Here is a 13,326-nt window from a genome sequence, read left to right on the forward strand (position 1 = left end):
ATATAATTATACAGAGGAAAAAACATAGCTTCCAAAGTCTTAAAGGAGTTCATGATATAAAAAGAGATTTAAAAACCATATAAATGAAGAGTATCAATGAGAAAAAAGTACTACTTTCTAGCTACTAAAATGTAAATACCTGGATAAATATCTAGGCAATAAAATCTCAGACATTTCTTGTAGCCGTATTTTTTATGATATATTTCCTCAGACAAGGAAACAAAAGAAAAAATAAATGGGACTAAAGAGTTTTTGCACAGCAAAGGAAACCATCAACAACCATCAACAAAATAGAACAACAATGGGAGGACATATTTGCCAATGACACAGCTGATAAGGGGTTAATATCCATAATTTATAAAGAACTTATAAAACTCAACACCAAAAAAACAAACAATATAATTAAAAAATAGGCAAAATACCTGAATAGATTCTTCTCCAAAGAGGAATAAAAATAGCCAATAGACATATGAAAAGATGCTCAATGTCACCAATCATCAGAGAAATGCAAATTAAAACCACAATGAGATTATGACCTCACATCTGTCAGAATGACCATTATCGATAAATCAACAAACAAGTGGTGGCAAGGATGTGGAGAAAAGGGAACCCTAGTGCACTGTTAGTGGGAATGGAGATTGGTGTAGCTACTGTGGAAAGCAGTATGGAGTTACCTCAAAAAATTTAAAATGGAACTGCCTTATAACCAAGTGATTCCACTTCTGGGAATATATCTGAAGAAATATGAAACACTAATTCGAAAAAATATAGTACCCCTATGCAGCGTTACTTAACAATAGCCATGATATGGAAGCAGCCCAAATGTCCATCAGTAGATAAGTGGATAAAAAAAGTTTGGTACATCTACACAATGGAATACTACTCTGCTGTAAAAAGGAAGAAAATGTTATCCTTTGCAACAGCATGGATGGACTTGGAGAATATTATGCTAAATGAAATAAGCCAGTCAGAGAAAGATGAAAGGCAAGTACTATATGATTTCACTCATGTGGAATTTAATGAACAAACTGAACTATCAAGCAAAATAGAGACAGACTCAGAGAGAGTGAGCAGGCAGGCAGCTCACAGTGGAGGGGTGCACGTGGGGTGGGAGATGGGGAGTTGAGGGACTGAGCAAAAGAAAAAAAAAGAGAGAACTCATGGACATAAACAATAGTGTGGTGGGGACAGGTGAGGGGGTGGCAGAGGGAATAGAGGGGATAAATGGTGATGGAAAAAATAAAATAATTTAAAAATTAAATGTAAATATTTGGGTACCAGAGAAGTAGCAATCTGGACACTGCACTGTAATCTTTTATCATGAAATAAGATTAAGGAACATCACTAAGTTTAGGTAACTTATCACTATTCCTATTATTCAAGAATGCTAGCTTCTAAATAAAATAAAATCCCAGAAAACTGTAATTATATTTGTTCCATATAGCACAACTGATGTTTATAAAGGTTCTTTATAATACTTGATGTACATCAAATGTCACTGATAATTTTCTGCAATAATGAAAACTAATAGTCAGATATCCCTAACAAATATAAGATGGCTTATTCAGTAAAATAGAATAATACAGATTTAGTTTGTAGTCTAACTTCAGTCACCATTCTTGACAAAAAAAATTTACTCCATGCTACCTTACCACACCACTCAATGCGAACGGTATGATTACATAAATGAGACAATAACTTTGAAGGGAGAAAACAAGGTAATCTGCTGAAAATGAAGCTTGAGTGTTTCATAAACTTTTCTTCATGAGAGTTCCATAACAAGTTGAAAAGTTACACCAAAAAAGATTTCTGTACTCAAATCAGTTGGAAATAACGAATATCATAAGCATATTTTCTAGTTTCAAAATGTATTTTAGCATAAGAACTGTGAGAAAACCAGAAGTAAAGAAATTATTTCTTTACATAAGTAAGCATTTCTCCAATTTCAATGAATAGGGAAATCTCCTTTTCAAAGTTTTTTCTATTTTTATTTTTTATCCTCACCCGAGGACATTTTTCCATTTTTTGTTCAGATAGAGATTGTGTGTGTGTGGGGGGGGGGGAGTGAGAAACATCGACATGAAAGGGACACATCGAGTGGCTGCCACCAGCACAACCCAACCAGGGCTGGGGACAAAAGTTATTTTAATAACATTAGACTAAACAGTGCTTTTTCAAAATGAATGAAAGAATGAGAAGACTCCTTTATTCCTAGAAATATCCCACTTCCTTATTCTATCCAAGAAGTTCCTTCAGTAAAAACAGACTATCAGCTAACACTTGAACTTAAGACATCACTGAGTATAAAACACGTCATTTTATATTCCCCTACTAAAGAAAAATGGCTGCCAATTACAACCATAAACACCAATGACTAAAATGTAGCCCAATTTTCAGAGGTGTAAAGTGTGAAAATAGAATGTTTCAAAACAATGAACTATAGGATTGCAGATATTACTCACTATTGAATCTATTTGCTCCCAGAGTTTAGACAGTTAAGTTTGGATTGCAAAATATATCTGTATTTTCAAAAGATGAGGATAGAGTTGTGATAAAAAAAAAAAAAAGAAGAAGAAGAAGAAGAAGAAAATCTGTTAAAAATGAAACCAATGAAGGGAAGTAACAAACCCAACAGAAAAAAATGCTACAATTCCTAAGAACACAGTAACAGCACCTGCAGTGGTCTTTCCAAACTATCACACCTTCTCAATTTTCCAAACAGGTTTCTGTATGTGCTGTATTTTTACATATTGACCTAATTTCCAGTGACCTTATCTCATTCACTTATTAATTCCAATTGTTTATAAATTCTTTTGAACTTTCTACATACACAATCATGTCATCTGTTAGTAAAGATAGTTTTGTATTTTCCTTTCCAATCTTTATGTCATTTATTTCCTTTTCTTGCCTTATTGTACTGGTGCAGCCTATACTACTGAAAAAAGGTGGGGAGAGTGGACATCCTTTCTTGTTCCTAATCTCAGGAGGAAACCATTCAATATTTTATCATTGAGTATGTTAGCTGTAGGGTTTTTCTGCATATATATTTTGTTAAATTCATCAAATTTCTTTTTATTCCTAGTTTTCAGAATGTTTAATATGATGCTGTTATAAATACCATGTTTTTCCTACTGAGATAATCACATGGAATTTTACCCTCCCATCCCCCAGCCCAACTTTATTCTGTTAATGTGGTGAATTAAACTGGTTTCCAAAAGTTAAAACAACCTTGCATTTCTGGAATAAAACCTACCTGATCAGGGTGTATTATTATTTTTCATATCACTGAACTTTTGCTAATATCTATCTAGGATTTTTGTGCCTATGGTTTATGAGACATTGGCTTGTAATTTTCCTTTCTTTTCAGGTTTGGTATCAAAAAGGTATATTGAATTCATAAAAATCAGTTGAAAATATCACATGCTTTGTTGTTAAAATACACATCATTAATCCCTCTTACTTTTCAAGACAAAGGCCATTTCCCTAACAAGATAGAAGTTATAATGCATTAACACCTCCTCATCTTATTTCCTATGTAAAACATTACCAGCCATAACTATTCGTAGAACACTTAGAGAAAAACAGATTTTTGTCATGGATAAGAATAAAAGGAAACAAAGTATTTTGCAAAAATTACTACAAAAAGAAGTTATTACAAATAAAGTTATCCAAGTATCATGTTTTAATAAGCAACGCCCAAGTTTTAATCAAATGCAAAAGAAACAGCTACAACGCTTCACAGACACACTCACAGTTAAGTTAGCTCTAACAAGTTACTAGAGCAGAAGTGACTTGCTTAAATGCACTAAAAATACAGTATCTGAGGAATTATGTATAGGAAGCTTATTCATATGATTACTGTATAGTCAGGTGTTTTTTTTTAATCCTCACCTGAAGACATTTTTCCATTTTTTGTTCAGATAGAGGGGGAGGGAGAGAGAGAGAAACATTGACGTGAAAGGGGCACATCGAGTGGCTTCCACCCACATGACCAACCAGGGCCAGGGACAAACTGCAACAGAGGTGAGTGCCCATGGTCTCTCTGGACCACAGGCCGACGTTCTAACTGCTGAGCCAAACTGACCAGGGCTGTATGGTCCGTTTTCATTATATTAAGTAAATAATCATCTTTTCAATATATCTGAATGTTCGTTCATGATAGTCACAGATATGTTTTCTATAGCAAAACCTAATTATCTGGGGATACTAGGTAGAACAACATGATTTAAAATTAAATTTATAAAACATTTTCAGGGCCCTGACAGGGTAGCTCAGTTGGTTAAAGCATCATCCCAATATGCCAAGGTTGCAGGTTTGATCTCCAATCAGGGTACATATAAGAAGCAACCAATGAATGCACAAATAAGTGGAACGACAAATGGATGTTTTTCTCTCTCTCAAAAGAAAAAAAGCAATCAATCAAAAAAAATTTTTAATAAAAAAAATATTTTCAGGGATTAACAGTTTTCTTTTTAATAATACTAAATAGCTTAAGAGAGACAAAAGGATTAAGGATCTTGTAGAGAAATACTTTAATATCAAGAAAAAAATGTGTAGCAGTAATCAATTTTGGCTACAACTGCTTGGTTCCCAGAAAATTCTGCATAGTAAATAATTTGATATAAGTCATATTTCTCTGGAGAAAAAATAATCTTGATAATAATCTTGTTTTAGTAATCCTGACAGAAGCCAATGTGTTTAGAATATCAAAATTTTAAAAACTGTCATAGATTTCCTTAACCTTTCTTTTTAAAGTAGCAAAATTACACAACAAAGACAAATTTAAAAATTAAAAGGTTACACTTATATAGTTAAGGAAACAAAGAGTAAGACTTGTTCAGAATCATATAGCACGTCAACAGCTATCTCAACAGCATAAGTTTCTATATGACATGCAATGTTTCTTCAATTATACCATACAATTTCCCTCTTGAAATTCCATGGTACAAAAATAGATAAATAAAAGTTCCATGTTACACATGTTAATATATCATCATGCAAAAAAAAAAAAAAAAAAAAAGATATATTTTCAGATGGCAAAAAAAAATAATGCTAAGAAACAATGGCATCCTGTATCAAATGTTTGATATACCTAAAACTGATGTAAGCAGATTAAATATTCAAGTGATTAATCAGCTTGCTTATCAAAATTTAGAAGGGCTTTAATGTGAACAGTATAAATCTTTTTTAAAAAACTAACCAGGATGGTATATGCAGATGCCTTTATTCTTCAGAAGCAGAAGCACTCAAACATCATCTGACTGATCACTCTACTCAAACAATATCTACTTAATAGCTACTGCAATATCTTAATATTTAGCTGTATCGATCAGGTTTTAAGTTTCTTCTCTCTTAGGCCCTCTCACAAAAACGGAAACTCAGAATAATGAAGAATCACGAAAGGGTTTACTTGATGCTATTTACAAGGGATAACATTTTACATTTGTGTATTTATTTGCTTTTAAAATGACAGAAGATACTGGAAGGATAGTAGTTTTGAAATTTCCTGACTTCAATTAAAAAAAAATTTAGTAATATTTGATATGGAGGACATTCTTGTACTCTTCCTAAGACCTCTCTGAATCACCAAGAATAAGCAAAAATAAAATGTTATTCTTTAAACAGGTTCACTGAAGATGACTGAAAGTTATATATTTGTAAATAATTGCTTTCGAGTAATTTTTTTCATAAATAGCCCACTGCCATTAATGATTTTTCAAATTCAATTAGTGGTAACTATATTAGTAAATTATACTATCAACTCCAAGTTGTCCCCCCTTTTATCCTAAAGCTGTATAGAATATACTAAAAAACAATAATGAAAACAGTAAGCAAAACATTTTCAAAAAGTTTTGTAAAAGCTATAATTAGTATGCTTCGATTTCAGAGTCCAAATTTTGACATAAACAGATCCTAAACATAAGTTTTAATACCTCTCCAGAACTGTTAAGTATAAAAGACCTCATATTGTTCATTTACTCCTCAGTTACTCATTATCAAGGAAAATAAACCTAAGCAAAGTAAATATTTACATACTGCTAAATTTAGTAGCATAGACTAAAGAACACAAACTTAGAGAAAAGTGGGTTATCATATGGAAAAATTAGGTTTCATAGAAAAAGTTAGAAATTTTTTTCAATCTTTAAAAGAATGAATACAATTCAGTTAGGGTAGAGGGAAACGCAGACCAGGAAAAGCACCACACAAAAAAAAAAAGAAAAAAAAAAAAAAAAAGAGGCAGGAAATAGCAAGGGACAGTGAGCAGAAAAACTCCTTAGAAAAGAAAGGACTAAAGCAGAGGCAACAGAGCCAGAATAATTGAGGAATTATGACCTGTGAACCAAGCTAGGTCATTTAGCTGAGGAAATGGAGATCTCTGTAAGCAGCTCACACTAGAAGTCTGAGCAGGATGTGCAGTGGACACTAGAGGAGGGACGGCAGCTCGGACACTGCATCCCCAGGCCAGGGCCCTGAACGTGGCAGAGAAAGAGATGTGAACTACAAACACAAGTAAACGACTCTCTAACAGCTTTTAGACTGTACAATCTGAAAACTGGTGGTACCACTTCCAGAGGTGAGGGCTAGGAGGAGAAATTAATTTATATGGGAAATAATGGATCATTTTAGGCATGTTATGCCCGAAGTAATGCTGAGATGCACGAGGAAAAATCTGATTTACAGGATGAGATTCATATTCAAATGTCCAGAACTGACAAAGTTTTACACAGTAAATAAGGAAAATAATACACTGAAGAAACAGTGAAAAGAGCAGGTCAGCTATCTCATGGGTGTTCTATTTACCTATGAAGCCAATTTCCTGTGTAATCTTCATAATGGAAAGAGCCATGGACTAAAAATAGGAGATCCAGATTTTAGTCCTAGCTCAGTAACTCAAGTGTATATATAGGTCAATCAAAAAACTATGTGGGCCTCACCTTCCTTTAACGTGAGGGTATAGAAATGGGAAAGATTATCTAATTCTAATATTCTGTGATTCCATATATCCTAAATAAGACTAATGATCAGGGCATTCACTGATACCTAAACAGAAAAACATACACACCCCATCTACACAGAGCTTTAAGACAGGTCCATAAATAGTCTTAATCAGCATTTGTCCCTTTATTTAAAAAAAAAAAAAAAAGACTAAATGTGCTGTTATACAATAGTTGTTAATTATAAATAAAAATATTACATTTACATAATCTTTCCCAGTTTACAAAATACTTTTAAATTTTATCTAATCCCTCACAAAACCTCATGAGCAATATAAATATTACCATCACCATTTTATGATGAAGAAAAGATTCATAAAGATTAACAGCACTGCCCAATACCATGCAGTTAGTAAGAGTCAAAGCTCAAACTCAAGTACAATTCCTAGTTCATGACCCTCTCTATTAGGCTGCCAGAATATTCAAAATAAAATGTAAAATATCTCTAAAGAACATATAACATAAAGAAAAAGAAAGAATGAAGCACGTGGAAACTAGTGAGTGGCAAGTATTAAAATACTGATGCAAAAAGTAAAAAAGTAGGCAAATATTTTTCTTTTTCAGCAAAAGGAAAGCAAAAAGGTAGGCATAAGAGATACAGACACTATTAAGAAGCAAAAGTTTGGAACTATGAAAAAATTAAAAACTTAAGATGCCACCTGAAAACATTTATGAAGCCAAGACAAACACATCATGCTTCTTCTTACCTTTTCAGTTGCTGAAACAGATGGCTTTGATACAAAACCCAACCTGTCCTTCACAGATAATTTAGTTACATTCTAAAAAAATTAAAATGGACATATTCAGTGTTTCCCCAAACATATATAAGTCTGTTGGGATTATGAACATCCTGATTCTAGTAACATATACTGATTCTGTAAGTATACTGATGTTAATCACAAAACCTGGGCCGTTTCAAAGATAGAGACAGAAAGAAAATATATATGGAAAAACAAACAGTATGCAGTATTGATCATGAAAAACTATGATGTAAAATAAAATGTTTGATTGAGCTAGGTGGTTGCTAAAGTCCCTTCCACTGATACAGAATCATAAATTCTTAGAATCCTATGTTGGCAAATAGAAAGTCTGAACACTGTAAATATTAGATCTGAGTAAATAAAAGAGGTGCCTGCGTTTTGAGCTTAAAAATAAAAGCCATTCTTTCCTAAAGTATATTTGTTTTATAGCCACATTGAACTTGCTAATGATTTGGAATAATAGGATTGGGTGTTTTTTTTTAAGTAACTAATAATTTACCATTTACATTCTGCATGTTTTTTTGTGTGTTTTTTAAAATAGAATCTCCAAATATTTCAAGAATTATCCAGGAAGACTATTTTAATAAGGTGGCAACCATTACCTAAGTGGGATAGTATATGCTAACACTGTTTTATACAGCAAATGCTGAAACATCTGGAGACAAAGGAAAGCTAAGTTTCAGAGACTGAGGGTGCAGAAATAAGAAACTGCCACTCAAGTATGGAAGGGAGTGGGTAGGGAATGACATACAGAGAAGAAAATCCGAGAGTCAGGAATAAGTGATGCAAAGTTCTGAGAGCTGCATAAGTCACCTGAATCAGTGTAACATTAAGCATGCTAAAACCTGACGGATTAAGCCTTCCTGTCCCAAAAGCTTTCAGTTCGGCCTACTGCATTATTATAATCTCTGGAATAGAATTTTAGTTAAGTAAAAGATGATGGGAAAAATAAGATTTAGTATACTGAACTTAACTTTTCAGGCAGATTTGCTGGAAAATACCTCTTCCACAAAGTGAAAGAGAACTCTTTCTTATAAATAAGTATTAACTAGAGAGAAGGATTTAAGATCCAAATACTATAGAAAAAGTAGAATGTGAAAATGTTATGATAATAGTAATAAAAATATTCACAGGTGAAGTTCAAATATGTATACACTATTCTATTTCTGTATAAAATATATACAATTAATTATAATTCAAATCACCAAAGGAAACTAATTTACTTAGAATCTACTATGTACAGGCATAATAGTAAGACTCTGCAGTTAGTTACCTGAGGAAGGTCTGAACTGGCACTCTGGGCTTCTGCTGGTTCAACAGTACTTGAGGGTACTGGACCCAACCGCTCTTTGACGGACTGCTTCACAACAGGCAAAATGGGCTGCTGGACTAAAGGCTGCATTACCTCAGACAAGAAAAAAAGTTAAACAAGCTGATTAGTAGTCCATGAGCATGAAAAATCACCTTTTAAAAATATATATATATATTTTTATTGATTTTAGAGAGAGAGAAACAATGATTGGTTGCCTCCTGCATGCCCCTACTGGGGATCGAGCCAGAATTCCAGGCATATGCCCTGACTGGGAACTGAACTGGCGACCTCTTGGTGCTCCTGGCAACACTCAACCAACTGAGCCACACCAGCCAGGCTGGAAAGTCACCTTTGTTATTTTGTTACTAAATTACCCATGCAGAGAAAGTCTTAAAAGTGCACCTTGTGCCCTGGCCGGGTTCGCTCAGCAGTTAGAGCATCCGCCTGCGGTCCAGAGAGACCCGGGTTCGGTTCCCACTAAGGGCATGTACCTCAGTTGCAGTTTGTCCCCGGCCCTGGTTGGTCGTGCGGGTGGCAGCCACTCGATGTGTCCCTTTCGCATCGATGTTTCTCTCTCTCTCTCTTCCTCTCTCTCCCTCCCACTCTTATCTGTACAAAAAATGGAAAAATGTCCTCGGGTGAGGATTAAAAAAAAAAAAGTGCACCTTGTATTAAAAACCTAGTCACCTTCCAAATGTCTTCACATAAGATGCTTTCTCAATGGGGAAGAAAGGAGGAAACATCTGTAATACTTTAAACAATAAAATAAAAAAAAGATGTTTTCCTTTGCATATAAGAACTTATTTATAGAGAAAAAAATTAAAATCTACACCTATCTTTTTTTTTTTAATGAACTGGAGAAAGTTCAACTTCTGGAAGACAGTTCTACAAGCAATTAATCTAATATTACACATTAAATGATTCACTGACTGAAAGCGAGGGAGGGAGGGAAGGTAGGATTTCCAAGATGAATCCATAGTCTGACTTTGTGGAATATGTAAAGCTATCATGTACTGAATGTCTCTTATAGAAAAGTCTCACTTTTCTATATGCTTTACATATATCATCTTGTAATTGTTTAAACTAGAGATTAACTTTATAATAAAATGAGAGAAGAATTTAGAGAGATTAAGTAACTTCCTCAAGTCTATACATTTAAAAGTGGTAGAGACAAAATCTAAACTCAACAGTCTACCTGACTGCAATGCCTCTGCTCTTAAATACTATGCTTTCTAACAGGTTTCTAAGAAGAGCTTTTAATTTCACACAAATTTCTCTCTTACCTTTGGAGAAGTAGTTTGTAATTGCTGGGTGCTTCCTTCTCTATGCCAATAAACTTTAATAAAGCGATTGTTTAGCACTGCTTCTGTACTTGATATTGCTTTCTTTGCTTCTTCATATGTTGCAAATTGGATAAGGGCACCTTCAGGATCACCATTATAGGCAACCTAAGACGTCAAATATTAAAAACAATGAATTTCCAAATGAATCTGTCACCTCATACATTAAAATTCCTCAACAAATAAAATATTGATCCTTCTAAGTAAGATTCTATCTTTATAATTCCTTAAATCTAGATTACTACCATAGCCTGCTTTCACCCCAGAATAGTAACTGAGGACTGTTTAGAATGGAACAAAACCCTCCACTATATGATACTTAAAAGAGAATGCTCATTTGCACAAATGTTATATACAAGCTTTCAAAATGTTTCACTTTTTACCCCCAATATTAAGACTGACTATGAGAAATAATCTTTGTCAATGAATAACTTTTGGCCAAGATCCAGAGCCAGAAGACAGTGTAAACTACTTTACAAGGGGTAATCTCTAACTAAAAATAGCAAAACAGCCCTGGCCGGTTTGGCTCAGCGGTTAGAGCGTCCGCCTGTGGTCCGGAGAGACCCGGGTTTGGTTTCCGCTAAGGGCACGTGCCTCGGCTGCAGTTTGTCCCCGGCCCTGGTTGGCTGTGCGGGTGGCAGCCACTCGATGTGTCCCTTTCACGTCGATGTTTCCCTCTCTCTCTCTCTTCCTATCTCTCCCTCCCACTCTATCTGTACAAAAAGTGGGAAAACGTCCTCGGGTGAGGATAAAAAAAATAAATAAATAAATAAAATAAAAATAGCAAAACATCATCTGTAAAATTTTCCAGATTTATAATTCTCACTAAAATATTTCCAAGGGTGCAAGAAAATGTAAGAAAAACATAAAAATTTTACACATAAGAAAACTGAAATTCAAAGAGTATATGATTCTGTAGACCCATATTATAAGTGGTTGATACAAGGCTTTACACTTCAAATTTCTTTTCTTTCAACAGTAGTACTTTCCAAAGTGTGGTATATAAACTACTGGTGATGTGAAGCAATACAAAATAGGGAATAAGAGCACAGTCTCTGGCCCTGACTAGGTTGTCTCAGAGGTTAAAACGTTGGCCCAAGGACCAATGAGTCACGGGTTCAATCCCGGTCAAGGACACGTACCTCAGTTGTGGTTCGTCCTTAGCCCTGGTCAGAACATGTGAGAGGCAACCAGTCAATGTAGCTCTATCACATCTCTCCCTCCCTCCCACTCTACCTAATAATAAATAGAAAAATATCCTTGGGTAAAGAATAAAAAAAAGAGCACAGACTCTGAACGGAACTGCCCGACTAAAAGCTTGACTGCTCCTCTCATAGGAACATGAGAAAGTTATTCAACCTTTCGATACCTGTTTCCTCTTTCATAAAAGGGATAACAATAACCATACTGCAGTGTTAAGAGTTAAATAATAATTCATATAGAACAGAGAGTATATAGTAAGTATTCAGTACTGTATTCAATAAATATTTGCGGTAAGAATTTTAGCTAGCATTTTGATCATTATACATTACTTAAAAATACATGTATTGTATAACTAATAATACAGATATATGCAGATACAGCAAAACGACCAGTAAAGAGATGAGAAAGTCCAGCCAGTGTGGCTGAGTGGACTGAGCGCTGTCTCATGGACTGAGAGGTCTGGGTCAAATTCCCGGTCAGGGCACATGCCAGAGTTGCGAGCTCCATCCCTGGATGGGGGTGTAAGGAGGCAGTCAATCAATGTTTCTCTCTCACATTGATGTTTCTCTCTCTCTCTCCCTTCCTCTCTCTCTAAAAAAATATAAGACATGAGAAAAATCAACCTCTCTAGTAATTAGGAAAATGTAAATTTAACAAGAGTGAGATACCGTGTTCTGCCCCTCAGCTTTGAAAATTTTCTTAAATTTAATATTACTAGTGTAATTGTGTGAGGAAAAAAACATTCTTTTTTGGCAACTTTTCTATTCTTCTTCTGGACAACTTTTTTGTCTAGATCTAAATGTGACAGATCAATTAAATTGCCATAAAAAGATATTCACAGATAACTACAGGGTAATGTGTAAAAAATGGGTCTATATCTTTCAAATATATATATATATATTTTTAAGTATGTGTATGAATTGTTTGATATAAGTAAACAGATACAGAAATACAAAACAAAAAAATCTAGAAGAGTACACGGTAAATTGTTAACAATGATGTAACTGTATTATGAGGATAAATAGGGAGAGAAATGTAAGAGACACAAAGAGTTGATGTCAAATCATATTTTTTTTATCCTCACCCGAGGATATTTTTGCATTTATCTTCAGATAGAGCAGGAGGAAGAAAGTGAGAGAAACATCGATGCAAGAGAGACATATCAAGTGGTTGCCACCTACACGACCCAACCTGCAACTGAGTTTCTTGCCCTTAGCAGAAACCAAACCCAGAACTCTCCATTCTGCGGGCCAACACTACAACTGCCGACCCAAACCGGCCAGGGTGAATCTTTTAAAAAATTCTATATAAATCTCTACTGCCCCGCCACAAGCAGGCATGCATTTTTCATCTATTTCATGTTACTTTTTAAATGGCAATAAAACAAAATTTTCCAAATGTATCCATTTAAGCGGTACTAAAATTTATTATTTTTATGATGGCAAATACTTTTAATTGAGAAGAACATCATACAAACTGGGGAAAAAAAGCACAACATTATTTCAACACTTTCCATACATTACACAGTATAAACTCAATACTAAATAACCTCTCAAGTTATGTACACCAAACCAAGCTCTAATTTTAGGTGACGTCAAATACAAACTACACAAATATTTATCTTGAAAAAGTTTGAAAAATGGTACAGGAAAAAGCAAATGTTTAAGCTAATTATGGATTACATGGTATCTGGGCTCCATCTCTTAAATGCATCT

General features: G+C 34.3%; 1 protein-coding gene across 11 annotated transcripts in view; it reads right to left on the reverse strand.

The window, feature by feature from the left end:
* Positions 1 to 13,326, reverse strand: part of RBM26 (RNA binding motif protein 26) — a 90,480-nt gene that overhangs the window by 25,185 nt on the left and 51,969 nt on the right. For 4 of the 11 annotated variants that reach the window (XM_036249725.1, XM_036249723.1, XM_036249722.1 and 1 more), the window contains exons 12-14: positions 10,352 to 10,516; positions 9,030 to 9,161; positions 7,703 to 7,774 (exon numbers count right to left, since the gene is read on the reverse strand). In XM_036249725.1, coding sequence (XP_036105618.1) covers positions 7,703 to 7,774; positions 9,030 to 9,161; positions 10,352 to 10,516 — 369 coding nt within the window. The remainder of the gene's footprint in view (positions 1 to 7,702; positions 7,775 to 9,029; positions 9,162 to 10,351; positions 10,517 to 13,326) is intronic. The other 7 variants (XM_036249724.1, XM_036249726.1, XM_036249721.1 and 4 more) reach the window with 3 other exon arrangements.

This window comes from Molossus molossus, unplaced genomic scaffold (genome assembly GCF_014108415.1).
Source record: "Molossus molossus isolate mMolMol1 unplaced genomic scaffold, mMolMol1.p scaffold_m16_p_9, whole genome shotgun sequence".
Taxonomy (NCBI): domain Eukaryota; kingdom Metazoa; phylum Chordata; class Mammalia; order Chiroptera; family Molossidae; genus Molossus; species Molossus molossus.